Genomic DNA, 20,518 nt, shown 5'->3' with positions numbered 1-20,518 from the left:
TAAGCTCGTGCTGGGAATGGGCCTCCGGTCTGCGGAGTTTCCCGCCCGAACGACTGAGACGAGAGAGAAGGTGCGAGGCTGCCCAGGCCGCGGGCCCTCGTCCAGCGGGAGGCTGCCAGGTGCGCCCAGGGCGGCGGCGGCGGCGGGCAGCGCGGGGCTTCCTCCCCCTCGGGTCACTAAGGCCGCAACTCAGAACATCAGGACGTGCCGGGACCCGGGACGTAGGCCGGAGACTGAAACGCCAAACGACAAGACTGGAGGTGGTAACCTCGAGAAGAGGACGAGGAAAGCGTGGCGATTGTGTGGCACGATGGGGCCGTGAGCGCACCGTGGCGCCCAGGTTCGGGCCCCAAATCCACGGAGAGAAGAAGGGGAGGGGCTGCTGTCTCTTTTAAAAAATATATGGCTTAGAGAACTGACACTGAGAGCTATACGCACGTGTAATTTTGTTAAAAATAAAAAAACAAATAGCAAAAAAGAAAGCAAGGCACTAAGCAAAAAAAAAACAAAAACAAAAACAAAAACAAAAACCCAAGGCGGTTCTCTCTAGGAAAAACCAAAGCTTCGGGGAGGTCAGTGCCGTCGTAGCGCATCACCAGACTCGGCGATGAGCAGATTTTATATTTCGCCATAAGCTTGAAACCCTGACTTAATACAACTTGGATAGAGAGACACTGGGGCGGGGGTGTGGGGGCGGAGTGGGGAGGGGGTGGGAGCCATGTCTTGTGTCTCACGGTGAAATAGGCCGTAGATGCCGAACACGAACAGATCAAGAAAGCCGTACGAGACGTAAGTGGGACACATGGAGGTAAATCACCAAAAAGGAGAAAGTGCTCGCCTTGGCCGAGGGAGCCGAGGGCTGAAGTTGACCCACCCGTGCTTGGCACAGGGCTTCTGGTAGCTTTTGGCATTTCAGACTACGTGCTTAGATGAAAATAGACATTATTCTTTAAAATGTAGGCCTCAGAGGACATTAAAGACCAGCTCCCCCATGGCCTCTCTTCTGGTTCAGCTCTTCTCACTCCTGTGACCACTGGGGACGCCAACATGGAGGAGCCTGGCGGGGGTGGGGGGTGAGGGTGCAGCTGTAGGGCCCCAGCGCTTTCCAGAGAACAAGGGAAAAAAGGGACTTTCTTTTGTTGCATTTAGTAATGACAGGAGTTGAATAGGGACTTGGTGCCAGGTAAGGTGATAAATGCTGAAAATGTCCTCACGAGGCCAAGGGCCCTCACCAGCCACCTCATGGGAGTCAGTTGGGTGGCATGTGTCCTGGGTCTGTGATCTGATGCCTCTTCATTCCTGCCCCTAATCTGAGTATCTCAAATTAGAAGTACTTGTGGGACACTTGGGTGACTCGGCGGTTGAGCATCTGCCTTCGGCTCAGGTCATGATCCTGAGGTTCCAGGATCCAGTCCCACATCGGGCTCCCTGCAGGGAGCCTGCTTCTCCCTCTGCCTGTGTCTTTGCCTCTCTCTGTGTCTCTCATGAATAAATAAAATCTTAAAAAAAAATTATAAGTACTTGTGTACAGAGGAAAATTCTTCATGAGGAAAGGGAATTTTCATTGGTTTTCTATGTAGTGAGGAGTGTCTGCTAATGCAGTGCTGTGGGGTCGGAGCTGGGCTATAATCTGTCCCCGTCTGGGGACCCTGTGAACACTGCCCAGGCAGGTACAGCACAGGCGCTCAGAGTAAAGGCCTGTGGGTCCTGGTGCTGCTGTCCGTCAACGTGCACACATCAAATGAATGAGCGCATAGCCAGAGCCTTCTGCACTTGCAGCTCTGCTCCATGGAATGAGGATGTTTTATACTCTATTAGTTAAATCCACCATCTGTTTATAGTAGCTTATCCACGACAGTGAAATTAAGGTGTGTTGGGGTGTTCGGTAATATCCTATAAAGAGAAAATAGGGATCCCTGGTTGGCGCAGCAGTTTGGCACCTGCCTTTGGCCCAGGGCGCGATCCCGGAGACCCGGGATCGAATCCCACGTCAGGCTCCCGGTGCATGGAGCCTGCTTCTCCCTCTGCCTGTGTCTCTGCCTCTCTCTCTCTCTCTGTCTCTCTCTCTCTCTCTGTGACTATCATAAATAAATAAAAATTAAAAAAAAAAAAGAGAAAATAAATTCCTATGTAACAGAGCCTGGGTCCAGACCACGGACAGGCATCCACGTGTGACTTGGTTTGTTGTGTTAGTTGCCTGATGAGGGTCATGACGGATCCTCAGGCAGGAGGCTCTGTCCTCACTCCAGGATCCCAGGACGGGACTTACTCTAGGCTCTTGAGAAGTGTCCCTGAGACCACAGTACCTACCAATCCCCCACCCGCTGTGAGCCTGGCCTTTGTGGGCACCTGGCTCACTGCTGGCCACTGCATCCTAGGACACCGGCCTTCTGTTCTGTGGATCCGGCTGTGAGATCAAGGGAGAGGACAGGAAAGCGCCCCTGAGAATAAAGCCCGCTCCTCCATGGTAGGCCCCGGAAGGAGGACGACACTACGGTGGGGTGCAGCTGTGATCCCAGCCCTGCTTGCTCGGGGTCTCTCTCCTGACAGTGTCCACAAGTAGGGGAAGAGGACAGCTATGCTGAGGGTGGACAAAGGACCTTCCCTGTCCCTCCCAGTAACAAAGCCAAGGAGCACGTTCAACCAAGAAGAGACATGCACAGGTGGCTTTGCAGGTGAGGCACAGGCTCAGGCTCTGTCCTCAGCTGTACCCCGCTGCGGACCTCGTATGTCCCACTCCCACATCCATCACGTGCAGGTGGAAACGGCTCTGTCCTACCTCCCAGTGCTGCTCAGTCTGAATCACTTATTTATTTACTACACCCGGATATGGTGGGAAAGCAGTGTATCGCCAAGGAGAGCCGGGGACACGGCTGGGGGGGAGCAGGGCAGACAAGTAACAGTGCAGTGGCTGTAAATGTGCTCAGAGGCCCTAGGGACTCACTGCCTCAGAGGAACCCAGGCCGGCAGCTGCTCTGCCATCAGTATGGAGGCAAGCAAGGCACAGAAGAATGGAGAGGGTCAGGTAGAAAGACATCATCCTTTATAAATAAGACATTCATTTGTATCAGTATTCACATAGAAAAATATACATTACTTCAAATAGACCTTCTCTGGATAAAATACCCGCACGTCCGGGACCGTGGTCTGACGGCACCTCACTGTGCAGCCTCTGCCTCTGTGCTTTCTAGAGGAGCCCCTTCCTGGGGGCCCGGGTGCAGGGCAGGCCCCTCCGCACCTGCCACTAGGACCATGTCCTCCTCCCCAGACACTATGGAGCCTGGATGGGACAAGATCAACCCGTCGGAAGTCTGAAGAAACATCTGTTCTTGTCCCTGAGACAGCAGCTCGTGGCACCCGTTGGTAATTTCAAAAGCCATGGCTTCGCCAACAGCGACAACACTCTCCAGTTCTTGCTGGTCAGCATGTACCTCAGCCCCGCAGGGGAAGTGGTCCAAGTCCCCTACACGGCTTCTCTGATCCCCACCAGTGGACAGCAACGCAGCCTGGCCGGGCTGAGGCCCCAGCTCCCGCACGGTCCTGGGGGCACAGTCAGCGGGCACCACGTTCACAGACAGAACCTTCTCCAGCCGAGGGCCTACGACCTCTGTGAGCAGGACATCGCTGGAGCTGGACCGCTGGCCTTTCTGGTGGGAGTCATGCACCTCAAGGCTTCCAGACCCCGAAGGCAGCAGGGATTCCACTGCTCCAGGGGGCAGCAAGGGGCTGCAGAGGCGCCGGCTCCCCAGGCTGTCCCCGGCGTGCCAGGCCACAGACTGTTCCTGAGCATTGTCTTCAGGGAATGCGGCCACCTGTCCCCGTGTCCGCGTCCCGGGCTCTCCCAACTGAGAATAAAGACTCGGCCCGCTGATACTCTGACACGAGAGGGCAGGAGCTACAGACCCACTCTTGGCCTCTAAGTCAGCAAACGCTTTAAGCTGCCGGCCCGTGTGTAACATGCTTCCGTCACTATCAGAAACCAGCATCGCGTGGCTTTCTTCAGAGTGCTGAGAGGCGCTCCCCCTCCCTTGAGAGGCACAACCTAAATGGTTCAGAAACACAGGTCAGCATACACGTACTGCCGTGGGGCCCGTTCACTGCACTCACTCCCAAACAAGCTGGTCCAAGGTAATTTTGTGGCAAAACAAAGGGAAACCTAAACTCTCCTTGCTCCTTGGGACCAGTAGCTTCCGAGGATGGAGGAAGCTGAACGAGGCCACACGGGTCAGTCAGGCGAGGGGAGCTATGCACTGAATGGGTGCCAGGTTCTCCCTGCTTCCACCCAATCAAGGTGCCCTCCCCCTCAGCAGCATTCAGTAATAAGTTCTAAAATACAGAAGGCCTCCTGAAGCTGGAGGCCTTGGGATCAAGCAGGCTCTGGGGCGGTCTTAGAAAGTGGTATAATGATTCTCAGTACACCGTATGTTCCGCGTCTGGTTGACAGGTTCTGGCTAGAGCAGAATAAAAACCAGAGTGGGTCTGGTTTCCAACGTGAAACCTCAGCTGGCACCTAGAGCCAAGTCTCAGGGAAGCCAAGCCACAGGCGTGGCGTGTCCTTGGGACCCTCCTGAGAGCGATCCACTCACCAGCATGCGGTGGCTCTTCGTTTCACTAAGGGATTCGAGAAGGCCTCCCAGACCTCAAGACCCAGGGGGAAGGAACGGGGAGGGGAGAACACTGGCAGGTTGGGATAAAACTCTTGAGAAACCTGGTTCTCTTAAGTTTGGCCCCAGGAGCACCCGCGCGTGGAGAGCAGGCCTGTGGGCCTCGGGCGCACACAGGAAGAGCGCGTTACCCTCACTGGCAGCGGGGGCGCACGAGGCGGGCTTCTGCAGGCCTCCGCCGTCCACAGAAGGCTCCAGGGTGTCCCGGGGGGCGGCTTCTCTTCTGGTCCTCTTCGCCCAGGCCAGTCCCTCCTCTGCAGTCTACGAAGAGGAGACGCAATCAGCTAGGACTAGGAAGGAGCGGGCGAGCTCGCACTTCTCTTGTGGGCTGAAGTCCGAGCGCGGGCACTCGGCAGCGCGCAGTCACCCGGCACCCCTCACCGCGCCCACCTCGTTTGCCCGCTTCTGCTGGCTGGCGTCCTCCGGCTCGGCCCGGCCCGGCCCCCCGCTGCGGCATGCTGCTCGCGTCCTCAGGAGTTCCAGGATTCCCAGAGACTCGGCCACCTGAGGAGGAAGGGCGCACAGGGGGAGCTGTGCTGGCAGCACATCCACACGCAAGGACTCCGGGACCAAGGGGACCTGGGAGGCCCCGCCGGGTGGCACGAGGCCACCTCGACACTGACAGAAACGGAGATAGCCGTGAAGTTCAGAAGAACAGCTGAAGAGAGAATGGGTCCTTACCAGGACCGGAAGGTTCTGTGTCGGCACAGGATAGAAGCAGACACCAAACAGCTTTTTAAAAACGTCACTATGACCTCTTCAGTGTCAGACACCAGAGTGGGTCCTGGCCCATGATCCCTCCCATTCTGAATGCTCACCGGTACCTTCAGGAAAACAATCGTGCCCATTCCAGAACGAGGGCTACCTTTTCCAGGCAGCACAAGGGGTGAGGGTTTGGGAGCCTGCGAACCAAGCTGGGCCCCAGCTCCTCCGCTCCTGGCCTAGGGAACCTCCCTGATCCTGGGGGCGGGGGGGCGGTGCCCACAGCTGCCCTGGGGGGATTTGGTGAAGATGAGATAAAGGTGACAAGTGGCAGCTGTCGCTATGTATGTGTGGACATAGGAAGGAACACTGTGGGGCAGGAGGGAAGGGGAGGGAAGGAGGGCAGCAGGTCAGGGTCCAAGTAGAGTCCAGTACCTCCCAGCCTGCCTGTGTCCCTGCAAGCTGAGCCCTGGTCTGTGCTCCTAGGAGGCTGTGGTTCGCCTGAACTGCCTGCAAAGATGGGTCCCGACGGGCGTGCACGGCAGTGTATGTGTCCAGTCCGCCCTGTGACAGGATGACGCCCGCACCTGCTGTGCTCACAGTTTAAAACACATATAAGTTGGGCACTGGGTGGTTCAGTCAGTGGAGCATCTGACTCCTGATTTCAGCTCAGTTCTTGATTTCAGAATCGTAGGATCAAGCCCCACGCCAGGCTGCACAGAGTCTATTGGGATTCTCTCTCTCCTCTCCCTCTGTCCTTCTCCCTGCCTGCACACTCTTATTAAAATAAATAAATATTAAAAAAAAAAACAGGGGCACCTGGGTGTGTCAGTCAGTGAAGTGTCTGCCTTCGGATGAATGATCTCAGCATCCTGGGATCGAGCCCCGCACTAGGCTCCCTACTCAGTGGGGAGTCTGCTTCTCCCTCTCCTCCTCCCCCTGCCACTCTCCCTGCTTCTGTGCACCCACTCTCTCAAACAAACAAAATCTTTTTAAAAATAAAAAATAAACAAAAAAACATGTCAGTGATTCCTGCTCACTACAGCATCTGTACGAGGCTTAGAAAAAACCCATTACATTTTTATAATATGTAATTCAAGAAAATAAAATACAAAAGTTTATTAGGTAATATTAAATATTGAATTTGTATAACGCTAATGACCAAAATAACAAAAGACACAGTCCGAAGCCCCACGGACTGTGTCCCAGTGTGGTTCGAGACTGCTTGCTCCAGAAATAACATACTCCGTGTGACGCCAATGTTAGGACAGGTAGGCAGACCCGTCACCAGGTCCGTGAACCCTTAGACAGCAGTGAAAGGCAAGATGGCCAGACTATTCCTTATGGTTGTGAAAGAGGACAGTGGCTGCTCTACTTTGACCTCAAACTTGCTGGGTTCTTCTTTCCGGCTGTCTCTTGGTTTAGGGAGAAGACTCTGAGGGCACAGGATCCCATGAGGGGAATCGAGACTACCCCTCAAGCAACAAGGATGCCCTGAGCCAGCACGACCCCTCGTGACTGACCCCCACATAGTAAAGGACCCTTCGCTGCCCACCTGCGCCCACCCACCTCTGTCCCACGTTCTCCTGACGTCCACCTACAACTCCTTCAAGCATTTTGGAGATGGTCTTTGAGACGCTCGTCCGCTCTCCTTCCTGTTTCGGCCTCGCTGAAATAAGCTCCTTTCTTGTGTGCCCCACTCGCCTCTCTGCCTGTGGGTTTTGTCAGCAGTGAGTGGCCCAGCCTGGTCTGTCTGGGAGCCCGGAGCCAGGTGCTCGTGCAGCCCCGTGCACCGGCTAGAGTTGCAAGAGTATGTTTTTGAATAACCAGGAATTACTCGAAGCCATGGATCACTCAGCGCCCCATTTCAAGGCAAAGCTGAGGCCTGCCCGGGGGTGGGGGGATCCCTGAATAATGAGACCACACGGGGCAGGCTACACCCAGCAAAGGGTTTTATCCAAACACATAAAACCACATCAGTTCAAAACATATTTTTTACCCAGAACCCAATATAGCCAGAGGCAACTTGATGATGACCGTGACAGTGAAACAAGAATCCTGTCACAACCACCACCGACAGTGTCTGTGACCCCTGGTCACCCTTCCCAGCCCACGGTGGGTGGACACCACACACCCCTACCAACCGTGCTGTTCCCTGAGGTCAGCAGTGAGAGACTACGGTGTTTTTGGGTGTTGCTGTGGCCTCTCTGCATTCCTAAGGCTTCCCAACAAACACCATTTGCTGTTATAATTTTTTAAATGTTACTTGATGGGAAAAGAGCAGAAAAGCACTTGACTATGAAGGTGTCATCACTAAAAACATACTCATCTGGGGTGCCTGGCTGGCTTGGTAGGTGGAGCATACGACTCCTGATCTCAGGGTCATGAGTTTGAGCCCCATACTGGGTGTAGAGATGACTTTAAAAAGTGAATAAATAAAAATAAAAACATTCTTCTCTTTAAATGGATAGCCTTCCTTCAACAAATCTAAAAGCAAAACTTTTCCCCATGTGAGACTGTTACCTTATTGTTGCTTATTTCCAGAGGCTCCTGGGAACATAGGCCAGAACCACTGAGGTAATCTTGACACATTTTCTTAACCATTTTATGCAACTCTTCAAATTCCTTATACACAGCTGGAAACAAAGGCTTTGCTAGATGACTTGTTTCAACCTTCATGAAGATAAAGATGACAAATGTTTAAACCGGAGGCAATGACTCTCTGTGTCCCTCATGAATAAATAATAAAAAAAAATTTTTTTTTAATAAACCAGAGGCAATGAAATGGAAAATACAGAAAGAAGCTTCAAGGAGGGAAGGATATAAGCCCCTCAGCGGCCATCATCTCCTCCACTCCCCAGTAAGAGCCTGTGTGTGCCCACTGTGCTCAGTGGCAACACCAGGATGGACCAGAGAGCAAATCATCTCCAGGATGACATCCAACAGAGGACTGTGGGCCAGAGCTCCAGAGAAGGGGTGGCTGGGGGGGATCCCTGGGTGGCTCAGCGGTTTAGCACCGCCTTCAGCCCAGGGCGTGATCCTGGAGTCCCGGGATCCAGTCCCACCTCGGGCTCCCTGCATGGAGCCTGTTTCTCCCTCTGCCTGTGTCTCTGCCTCTCTCTCTTTCTTTCTCTCTCATAAATAAATAAAATCTAAAATAAAATAAATAAAATAAAGTAAAATAAAATAAAATAAAATAAAAAAAATAAAATAAGGGGTGGCTGGGGGAGAGGAAGGGAATAGAAAAGTTCTGGGGACGGGCCTACAGGCCGGAGGGGTGCCAGGGCAGCTTACTCCTTTGGGTAGCTCTGCTGGCACCTCCTGCATTGTCAGAGCAGGCTCACCAGAGAGCAGAGCCTTGTGGAGCAGGCCGGCAAGGGCAGGGAGATGCCAGGGAGAGAGGTGATGAGGGCCATGGGCTGGCCATGGTTTGCTGCCACCACTTTCTTGCCTCCCACACAAAGTTAAAAACAGGCAAGGGGGTCCTTGAACAGCCTGCCTGAAAGACCTGGCCATGCAGGCAGGAGCCCTACACCAGGCATCTGGCTGGGGCCAGTAGGCTCACTTCAGCTCTGTCCTGGGGGAGTGAAATGATTCCAAGTGGCCCGGCTGTTTCTAAAATGTGAAAGATGTCTTTCTAAATAACTGCAACTCACCCCTCCATCATTTAGACTCACTAAAGCAACTCACCTTCATCAGAAGGAACTCGTACACGGTCACGACTTGGGCCAATGGAGGCAAGGCCAATTCCACTAGTGCGTCCCGGTCACACCCACGGAGAAACTACAGGAGAGAGCACTGGATGACTTTGAAAGCCCAAGAGAATCTCCCAGGAGCCAACAAGTTGATACAACAAAGAACGTAAAAGACATAAAGTTCCCCCAAATCTCAGTGATTAAGCAACTCTCAACCATAACCATTCCGTTTATTAAATAGCTCACTTGTTTATCCATGAATGACACCTACGACTCTGGATTCAAAGTCTGACTCCCCTACGGCAGCACTGAACATGTAGTGGGTACCAGGCCCTGGATAAGGATATGTGTTCCCTACTCTCCGGAGACACTAAGTAGTACCAGAGATGATAAAGCAAACAAGTCTAGGCAGCCTGCAGTCTGGAGACCACCGCCAAAGGACAAGTGGGAGGAGGACCCAGGTGAAAGCAGGGATGGCTCGGTGAGGTTGGTGGGGAGACAGAGATGCGGGGAGGGCATGCTCCTCTGGACAGGAGGAGGAGTCACGGAAGGGGTGTCAGGAATGACTGTGGGTTCCCAGCTGGCGCCCAGGCAGATCCTGGACAAGTTAGCGGTGGGACAGGAAGCCGACTTGCGGACTCTGTGGGCTCTGCTGAGAAGTGAAGCTGGAGTGGTTTACGGGACACCCGGGTGAGGATGTCTGAAATCAGAGATCCGGGGATCAGGAGAGATGTGATAGGGCGTACCGGCAGTACACGGGTGTCAGCAGAGGGCAGATGGTCACGGACTCAATGGAATGAAGTAAACCTGGAACTTGGCACCGAGGTGGCTGTTACGTGTTGCCATGCACACAGCACTCAGGTGATGGTGGTATCATAAATGTTAATGAATCGAGTCAAGGACGACCTTACCTCCTACTTCTAAAAATTAATCATCTGGGATTAATTAACAAGCCCAATGAGAGAAAAGCGAATTCACCAGGGTTTAAATTTCCCACTGGCACATGAAAGCTCATCAAGTCTTCTAGGAAACCCGCTTCCTGTCTGAAAACCTCTCATTTCCCCCTGCGGGTGAGCTGGAGGCCCTGGTTCCCTATGGGCACCCGAGACCAGCTGTCTCACTAACTCACTACTTTGCACTCTGCTACCGTTCACTTCTTTACGATACTCACCTGGCCATTATGCGGCAGCTTAACACATCCCAGCCAGAGACAGTCTGGATGAATTTAGGGTTCCACTTTCCTAAATCCGATTCAATTCACTAAGCCTACTCTCAAAGGGCTGGAGATTCCAGGGTTCAAAGCCTGAAACATGTTTTTATGCCTTAAATCTTTTTACAGAAAAATAGAAACCATTTCTGTTGTTTGCTAAACTGCTTCTATGAAAACATGGGTTATAATCATCACAAAACTGAAAAAGGCAAGCAGCTCTTGATATACCTGAAGCCCTCTTATCATGTCAAATAGGGAAACCTGGGAATTACTTCAGGTAATGCTATCCCTGCATTCATTACACACTTCATCCAATTACATTTCAGGTGAACTCTTCAGTTGATCTGGGTATTTGACATTTAATTCAGAAACCTAATAGTGTGTTGCCACACACCATGCCGAAGACACAGGTTTCAAGAATGGGGTCTAGGAGCCACGCACCTCCTTGAGCCTGGCTCTGGCCCTCGAAGTGCTCTGCACGCCTGCCGCACGGGCATCCTCAGGCAGGTGAGCCTCGCTGCTCCGCCCAAGGACAGCTGTGTTGGCCTCTGCAGGAGCTGTGGAGCAGTCACTTCTTCTAGGGCCTGGGTGTCCCTCTGGTCCCAAAAGTGCTGAATAACTTCCATTTTCTGGTTCAGATACCAAGGCCTCTTCAACTTCTATAGACTGGCTATTCTAGATAGCGTTGCACACCCAAAACAAAAATAAAACAACATTTTATACACCATCGTGACAACCTGACAGCAAAAAAATGTCAAGTCGAAAGCAAGGAACTTGCTAAATTATTTCTCCTTTGTATTATCAAGACACATTAACTATGATCAACGCATCTTCAACTTTCCCAACAAAGTTCCCCTTTGCTAATACGAACACCTGGTGAGTATTAGTTAGCTGGTAACCCTGGGTATTGCCCGAAATGAAACAAGGAACTTATCTGACATGACTGTCAGCTTACAAATTAAACTGAAATTTGGGCATTCATAATTTAACCATTTTAAATGACTTTAAAAAATCATTTCCTATTGGATATACTTCAAACCATAAAATTCATACTTTGAAAAGATACAGTTCAGTACATTTTTCATACACTGAAAATGTATGACGTGTAACCATCACCACTAATCCCAAAACATGTTTGTCCCCCGCCCCCCGCCCCCGCAAAAGAACCCCTGTACCCGTTGGCATCATTCATTCTTCCCTGCCCCCAGGAGCTGTGAATCTATCTTCATCTTTATGGATTTGCACAGTTTCTGAAGAGTCCTGGGTCTGATGCTGTCTAGCTACTTCCTCATTCCATACCCGCTCCCCCTCTGAACACAGGAGTAATCCACCTCATCTCCCAGGATGGATGGAAGGAATACACTTCACGTGGCAGCGAGCACCAAGTACGTCCTCTTAACTCGTATGGAGCTCTCCCTCTACATCTTCATTACCGCAGGAGAAATGCCAGGTCTGCCTATGGCTTCAGGTGCCAGGAGTTGGCTCCCAGAAAAGGACAGGGAGACACAGGCCTGCACATCCCTCTGCACCCCAGCAGCTGGAGGCACCTCTCAAGGTGGCTGCCATCTGGGCAGCTAGGACACCCAAGGCAGGTGCCTGTATTCGGGAAGTCAAGTATACAAGTTGCTTCTGCTGTGGTGTAGGATTTCATTTAAAAAAATATTTTATTTATGTATATCAGAGAGAAAGAGAGGCAGAGACACAGGCAGAGGAAGAAGCAAGCTCCATGCTGGGAGCTTGATGTGGGACTCGATCCCGGGACCCCAGGATCACGCCCTGGGCCAAAGGCAGGTGCCAGACCCCTGAGCCACCCAAGGATCCCCGGATTTCATCATGTTTTAAAAAGATTTTGTTGGGATCCCTGGGTGGCGCAGCGGTTTGGCGCCTGCCTTTGGCCCAGGGCGCGATCCTGGAGACCCGGAATCGAATCCCACATCAGGCTCCCGGTGCATGGAGCCTGCTTCTCCCTCTGCCTATGTCTCTGCCTCTCTCTCTCTCTCTCTCTCTCTGTGACTATCATAAATAAATAAAAATTAAAAAAAAAAGATTTTGTTTATTTATTTGAGAGAGAGAGAGAGAGCGGGGGGAGGAGCAGAGGAGAGAATCTCAAGCAGACTCCCCACTGAAAGCAGAGCCTGAATCAGGGCTCGATCCCATGACACGAGATCATGACCTGAGCACAAACCAAGAGTCAGACACTGAACCGACTAAGCCACCCTGGCACCCCTAGGATTTCATTATTGGAGGAAGTAGAAGTGCCAGCTAGCCTGGTCGTCCTGAGACCAGCACAGCTGCTGTCCCTGGGATTACTAACAGTGCCCCTTTCACTCTCAGAATGTCCTGCTTTGGATGATAAACTACATGTCGCCCTAGTCCTCCCTCAATTCAAGTAGAGAGGTTTCTCAAAAGTTGGAGCTTTACCAGCCATGAGAGGTGCAGAGCCTCCCGCAACAAGGCAGCCTCAGCTGTGGGCTGTGAAATCAGAAGAGCTAAATCTAATTCCCGCCTGGCCGAGTTCTAGAAGGTGTACAAGGCTCCCGTCCACAAGGGCCATGCAATAAACGGTACTGTGGTGGTGTTATTAGCACGGAAGCTAATGCCACATGGGGAGGCAGTACTCTGGAACCCTCACCCGGGGCTGCCCTTGGTCCTGCACTGGACCCCAACAAGGACGCCCAAGCGGCGCCAGCCCCAGGCCCCTTCAGAAGCCGCCCTGGGGCGGGGGGGCGGCCAGGGCAGAGGCGCTCGGCTTCAACAGCACCCCAGTCGCTAACATCACAAACTCCCAGCGAGTAGCCACGCTGATTCCAGCGCTGGTTTCTCTAACATTTCAGAAACCGCAATTACAAATGTCATTGCCTAGCCACAGGCACGGAGAGAGGTGACAGCCCCCACAAGCCGGAGGAAAAGGAAGGAGGAGCTTGAGGCGAAGCGGGTGAGGGTGACCGACGAGGCCCGCCGTTGGTGGGAGCGAAGTGCTCCGTCTCGTCTGCATTTGGGAAATAACCGACCTCTCGCCCACGGCGCGCACACACACACACACACACACACACACACACACGCCACACGTTTAGGAATGTATAAACCTGCTGTCGACACACTCTGACGCAGTGACGCGGCCAGGCTGACGTCCACCGGCCTGGTCTGACTGTGAGTCTCTGAAGGGACGAAATGCCAGCGCGGGTCCCTGCCACACTCCAGGAAGCGCGCCCGTGGGCTCTGCCAACCCAGACCTCTCCCAAGGCCTGCTGTTAGGTCAGCATCAGCCAGGAGGGCTCGGAGATCAGGTTTACCGACCAGATCTAAAGCATCAGGGGCTATGTTCCCACGGAACACGCTCAGCAAACCCCGCTGCACACGCCACACAGGGACACGCATCCCCTCGCTCGTGCGGCGGCGGCGTGGACGACAGCAGGGAAATGTCAGATGCGCAGCTCGGATCGCCGTTCCGCCGAGCCTCACCTGAACCGCCATCAGCTACCACAGAGGCTGACGTCAGGAGGGGCAGAAAGGACACAGCCAGCAGACCCACACGTTACCTGCAGGCCGGCGCCGGCCGACGGGGCCGCTTCCTCACTCAGCAGAGCTGGCGTGGGCAGCTGCGGCGAGGTCCGGCTGGCACTCCTGCTCCCGTTGGCTTTCTCACTCGGCGACACCTCGGACTCCAGCTGGCCGTGGCCTGGGTTAAGTTTGAGGTGCCGGGCCAGGCCCCCCTTTCCAATGTAGGATTTTTCACACGTTGGACACTTAAAAGTCTTGGGCCTCAGGGAGCAGCTGGACAAGTCAAAGAGCGCCTGCTTTCCCCTCTGTTCTTCATCCTCTTCCACACTCAGTTCTGAATAATCGTCAGAATCTGACAAGTGACCGTCAGCCAAATCCTCTGTTTTTATGAATTTATAATCTTTAGCTTTATACTTGGGAGGTCGAGATATCCGTCCGGAACGTGTTTTCACTTTTAAAGATTTTTTTAGTTTCTCAGTGTGTTTCGTGTGCGAAATAAATGAATTCGCAGAGCTGGATGACACAGATGTTGCTGCCGGCGGGTCAGAAGCTGAGAAAGGGGCCAGCGCGGCACCCTGTCCGTTCGGAGCCACTGGCTGGAGGGTGGGCAGTGGCCTCTGTATGAACACCTGAACGGGAGGTAAGTTACCTGGGAAGCGCGGCTGTGGCCCGGTGTTCAAGACGGGTTGCACCCTAAGCCCCAGCACCCTGGAATGCCTCACGGGCAGCTGGCTCAGGCTGGCTGGCTTGGGCTGGATGGTGGCCAGTGGGGGCGTTGGCCTCTCCTGACCTTTCATTTCTCCAGACGTTACTTTAACACAAATGGCTTCCAGTTGCTTAAAGACAGAAAGAGAAAAGCATTATGCTTATCAACATTTCTACAATTTTGTTCTCATCTTAAGTGTATTACTGACATTTTTTTAAGTTTTAAAATACATCTTGCCTATAAAAATCTATTTAATGTAACCGCACTATTTACAGTGGCGTTTCTCAAGCTTTCTGACCAGACCAGTGATATATTTTACATCACATCCATATGTGCCTGTGCAGAAACATGTGCATACATAAATGAAAGTTCACAAAACTACTTACCATTTTTTTTAACTACTTACCATTTCTAAGACATAAATGTCTTCTGATAGTGTCTATTCTATATTATTAAAAAAATACTAGTCATACTCCACTAAATTGACTTCATGGCCCAATAAGAAATACCCTTCTTTACAGTTTTACATTCATATTTACTTGGAATTCCTACTACTCTAAATTTGACTCAATTCAGTACATAGGCTCATTTTATTGAAAAGTTTTTAATGAAATTCGAGGAACAAAAAAGGCCATAAAGAGCAATGTAACATAGGTCCCTACCACCTGCCTTAAGGTATACAACATTACCCTTATAGATACAACTTTGCTATTCTTCCAATCTGCATGCTGGCATCTTTACCCCATCCTGTAAGTTTGTCCTTCTTATGCACTTTTTATAAGACTTACTTGAGAGGGGGGATGGAGGACAGTATGCGTAGTGGGGAGGGGCAGAGGGAGAGGGAGACTCTCAAGCAGACTCCCCACTGAGCACGGAGCCTGATGCCGGGCTTGATTCCATGACCCTGAGATCATGAACTGAGCCAAAATCAAGAGTCAGACTCTTAACCCGCTAAGCCCTCCAGGTGCCCCTCTCATGCATTTTATATATTACATATGTAGATATCCCCTAAAACTAGGCAGTTCAGTTTTGACTTACTTTTAAACTTCATGTAAGTGAAAATCATCTCCTGCATTTGGTGGGGTTTTTTTCAGGTTTTTTACTCCCTATCTGGCTTGTGAAATTCATCCATGTGGAGGTGTGTAGTTCTCATTTACTCTGCAGTATGAAAACACTTTCCTATTGATGGACAAGTGTCTATAGCCTTGTGCTCTGGTATGCTCAGAAGCTTCATAGATGTGAGTGTACACGTGTGTGAGTTTCTCCAGGGCACATACCTAGGAGGGGGTGTTTGACAACTTTTTAACATCTAATAAAATTTCAGGGGTGCCTGGGTGGCTCAGTTGGTTGAGCATCTGACAGTGGGTTTCGGCTCAGGTCATGATCTCAGGATCATGGAATTGAGCCCCACAATGGGCTCCCCGCTCAGTGGGGAGACTGCTTCAGATTCTCTCTCCTTCTGCCCCTCCTCCTGCTTGCGTGCACTCTTTCTAAAATAAATAAATCTTTTAAAAAATTGTTTTAAATGCACATGCTTTTAGACACAGCAACTCTGCTTCTTGGATTCCATAAGAAACATAGGTAAAGACATGTAGGTCTTAGAGGTTCAAGACAGCACAGTCTGCAACAGTGAACATCCACCAAGAGTGGGGTGGGGGGTTGCCATCAACAATGTTCCACAAATAATTATTGAGCAGTGACCATGTGTCAGAGACAATGATTTAAGTTTTAGGGATGTAATGGTCACAGCTCAGGGGAGAGACAGCAAAATGGACGAGGCTCATAGCCTCGAAGTACAGAAATAATCAGAACATTTGTGCAGGAAAAGAGAGACAAACCTCATCATCCAAAACAAGTTTTCCCAACCTTGGCACAACTGATATTTCAGACCATTAATTCTTTGTTATGGTGGCCGTCCTGTACACTGTAGGATGTTGACAGTATCTCTGCCTCTATCCACTAGATGCCAATAGCACTCCCCAACTTGTGACAAAAACATCTCCAGACACTGCCAAACACCTCTCTAGGGCAAAATTCCCCCCTGATTGATCAGGACCACCGATTTGGGACCTCCAATGGGCCCTCTTTGGACTCAACCCTATATACTATGTGGAGGCTCAATAAAAATAAAAATGTCATGCAGGGCAGAATGAAACTTCTGTCTCCATGTTATGCATCTACCACAAAGAACAGAGACAATTCAATATACCAGTTTATGAGGCTGTGTAAAAAGCTGGTGCCAGAAGCTCATGAGGACCAATCCTGGGGTACTTGTGAATTGGATGACAATGATCTCTTAATAATCATACTTGTTTCACATTACTACCAGTCATTTAGGTCTAACCTCTTGGGATATTACCAGATAATACCAATACACACACACACCCCAAATTCTATTATTCTATTATGTTAGGAGTACCTCACTGGCAAAACATCTGCTCCAGACTAGTTTAGCATGTGGGTGTTGTACTTGATACTTTGTTATATATTTATTCCACTTAGCAAACTTTTACTAAGTATCTGTGTGCCAATACTTACAAATAAGCCAATGTGGGCGAGGAGATGGGTGACATAGGTGAAGGGGATTAAGAGGTACACACTTCCAGTTATAAAGTCATGGAGGTGAAAGGTACGACATAGGAAATATAGTTGGTAATATTGTAACCACATTGTATGGTGACAGTGACTACACTTGTGATAAGCACTGAATAATGTACAAACCCATGGAATCACTGTTGTACATCTGAAACTAACATTGTATGTCAACTATACTTCAATTAAGAAAAAAAAACTACAAAAAAATAAGCCAAGTCCTAGCCTCACCCTTGAGGTGGGTAGCTTCCCCTGCCATGCCTACAGACCTGCTGAATCAGGATCTCCTGCCCCACAATTTGTACTTTCAAAAGCTCCACTGACGATTCGGAAGGCAGACAATGGGCTCCCTAAGGAAACAATGACACCATGGTGCAACAGGTACAGTAAGAGGCACCCTTGCGGGTGGGGTGGGGAAGGACTGGCTTCCCACGACAGGTGACCTACTTTTTTTAAAAAAAAAGCTTTTATTTATTTACTCATGAGGGGCAGAGACACACACAGAGGGAGAACCAGGCTCCCCACAGGGAGCCCGATGCGGGACTCGACCCGAGGGCCTTGGGATCACTACCTGAGCTAAAGGCAGACTCCCAACTGCTGAGCCACCCAGGTGCCCTGAGAGGTGATCTATTAAGGCAGAAGAGAATTTTGGCCAGGTGGAAAGGTAGTCTAGGTGTAAGGGAAAATGTGTGAATGCACAGGCGCATGAAAAAGGGTGAGGCCTGTTGGAAGAAACTGAAAATGTTTCTAAGGTACAGGAACAGGAGGGTGGGGAGGAATGTGAGCCAAAATCTGACCCACATGAGTGGGTCCACTTGGTCTGTGCCTTCTGATCCACACCACTCTCCACAGAGAATCACATGGCCTGGCCTGGGTTTTCCAAATGCACATTCCACCCCAACCCACCCCACCCCTGCCTGTCCTCTTCCATATTTTCAACTGGGACTCACCCTTCGACAAAGTGCACTGAGTTATCTGTAGCTTTCTGACCTTGATTAAAAGTTACCTAAGTCATGTTTTACCTCATTGGTTAGATCATAACCTCCTTAGGTGCTAAGTACACATCTGGTTTGTTTGTGCAGCCTCCATGGGCCTCAAAGGGTATCAGCTCACTAGACAGCAAGACTACTGTGAAGGCAGGTAGAATTTATGTCATCCCAATTAGATTAGCTGCAGAATACAAGCATGCCGCTTCATCCTGATTAAGTGTGCTTGCATTTTATGGAAAATGCCATTTTCGGACTCTTTAAGTTGCCATACCAAACTCAAAAAGCTGGGGTCACATTCAACAGGTGTTGAAGTACAGCCATACCTGGGGACCCCTGGGCAAAGTCACTCGACCTCTCTGAGCTTATTTCTCATCTCTAAAATGGGGATACAAACATATTTGTGTGCCTGAGAAGCGGCCTGGCGCAGTGGCAGGCATGGAGTAGAGGCTCTGCAAATAGCAGCCACCATCACCCTCCATACTTGCTGTGCACTGCCTATGCAAGAGACATGGGTTTCTCTCAGCAGCGTGTGAGCTAGAAGGCTCATCCAATGAGCCATCCCTCCTGCAAATACAGGGCCAAAGCCCAAAGAGGTTGGGTTACTTAAGCTCACACCTCTCTAAGTGGTTTGGGCAGAATCATAGCTGTCTTCTCAAACTTTAGCAAGACACTTCCCCAGTCTTGATCACTAACTGGATACAACTCTAAGCAGCCAAAATCACTCAGTGAAATAAATAAATAAATAAATAAATAAATAAATAAATAAATAAATAAATAAATAAATAAAATAAAATAAAATAAAATATAAAAACCAATGAAGACTGTTAATAACAACAACTATCACTGTTGATTCTATTCTCCATCTATTTCTTCTAGTGGAAGAAGCACGTCTCCAGGAACTTTGGGATGAGAAGCGCCAGTGCCATTTGCAAGCCCAGCTATGAAAGGGGGTGTGGATTTACAGATGATGTGAAGGACCTCTGGCTTCAGGAGCTACGCCAGACCCTCGGGGCTTGGAAGGCCGTGCTCTAGTCCCAGCTTCCCTAGTAGCCCACAGCTGTGTGACCCGCGAAATAATAACAGTGAGAAATGAGGTTTTGTGGTATGCTGAGTGCTTTCTTTCACGTGTTTCCTTAAGTGTATGTCAGGCACTGTGCTGGGCACCGCGGTGTCACGCCCAGGTACCACCACCCAGGCTGGTACATCCTGCAGGGAACCAGGGTAACGTGCTTAATTGCGTCCCACGTCTCTGCGTTGGCAGCTTCCACCGGAAAAGCTCTGCAGCTTGGTTCCTTCTAATGCATTCAGGCCTCGGGTCCAGCGTCGGGCCTAAGGCCTACTCACTCTAAAGCAGCCGCCTTGTCATTCCCAGAACCTCCCTCGGGTCCTTCACTGACTGTTCGGCGGCCCCTGCTGCACCTAGGGCAGTGCTTGGAACCCAGCGGAGTGCTCAGCAAACGCGGGACGAATGACGAAGGCCCCGAGCGGCGCCGGGAAGGCGGGAGGGCGTCCCAGGCGGGGGCCCGGCCGGCTGGACGAGGCCGCTGCGGGAGCTGCAAACGCAGGCGCGGTGACAGGCGGGGGCGGACGCCGGCTCTCCCGCCCGCAGCTCCGAGGCCGAAGGGGGGCCGCGGGGACTCGGGCCCCGTCCGCCCGCCGCGAGGCCCCGGCGCCCTCGGGGCCTCAGTTTCCCCACGTCCCTCCCGGTGCCTCACCTGGGGAGGCAGCAGGCGCGGCGGGCGCGGGGGCTCGGCGCTGGGGCCCCGCTGCAAGGCGGCCTGCTGCGCCGCGTCCCGCAGCCGCCGCGCCGCGTCCTGCAGCACGAAGGGGGGCGGCGGCGGCCCGGCGGGCGGCTGCGCCTTCGTCACCTGCTCCAGGACCCGCCGCAGCTGCTCGGGGCCCAGCGGGGCCACGCGCGCCGAGCTGCCGCTCTGGCCGGGGGGCGCCCGGCCGCCGCCGCCTTCCTCGCTGCCATCCTCAGCCTCCGGCTCCGCATCCGCCATGGCAGCCGACACGGAGGCTCGAACCCGCGCACCCGCGCGACGGCGACTCAAATGTGCGTCACCTGGGAAAGGGGGGTGGGGACTACGAGTGCCCCGCAGGCCAAGACACCTCGGAAGGCGACCGCACCTGCAAGAGCACGCCAGTGGGCGGGGCCTCGTTGGCCCCGCCCCTCGCCTCCGCGCCAAAGACCCAGTGGGCTTCTTTTCCCTCTCTCCGGTCGCAGGTGTATCCAGCTTTCAGGTAGCACCGCTCGGGGAGCTCCCCAGGGTCCCGAGGCGGGGGCCCGGGAGTTCAGCGCCCCTCAGCCTGGCGTCACACTATCCAGAAGTTCTCGAGGTCATGTGCATTAGAACCACCTGAGGATCCTGCCTTAACACCCGATTAATAGGGTCCCTGGGTGGCTCAGTGGTTTAGTGCCTGCCGTTGGCCGGGGTCATGATCCCGGAGACCTGGGA

General features: G+C 51.9%; 1 protein-coding gene across 1 annotated transcript; it reads right to left on the bottom strand.

Moving 5' to 3' along the window:
- Nucleotides 1-3,021: 3,021 nt before the first annotated feature.
- ZNF839 (zinc finger protein 839) lies at nt 3,022-20,078 on the bottom strand. Its single transcript, XM_072840015.1, has 8 exons — nt 19,775-20,078; nt 13,811-14,608; nt 10,713-10,946; nt 9,057-9,149; nt 7,890-8,039; nt 5,055-5,168; nt 4,796-4,925; nt 3,022-4,042 (listed from the first exon to the last, which is right to left on the bottom strand). Exons 1-8 carry the CDS (start codon nt 20,060-20,062, stop codon nt 3,159-3,161), a joined length of 2,691 nt encoding a protein of 896 aa, XP_072696116.1. The 5' UTR covers nt 20,063-20,078; the 3' UTR covers nt 3,022-3,158.
- Between the last annotated feature and the right edge of the window lie 440 nt (nt 20,079-20,518).

This window comes from Canis lupus, chromosome 9, assembly GCF_048164855.1.
Source record: "Canis lupus baileyi chromosome 9, mCanLup2.hap1, whole genome shotgun sequence".
In the NCBI taxonomy this organism is placed as follows: domain Eukaryota; kingdom Metazoa; phylum Chordata; class Mammalia; order Carnivora; family Canidae; genus Canis; species Canis lupus.
The sequence above is the reverse complement of the archived record's forward strand: the minus strand, read 5'-3'. Positions and strand labels throughout refer to the sequence as shown.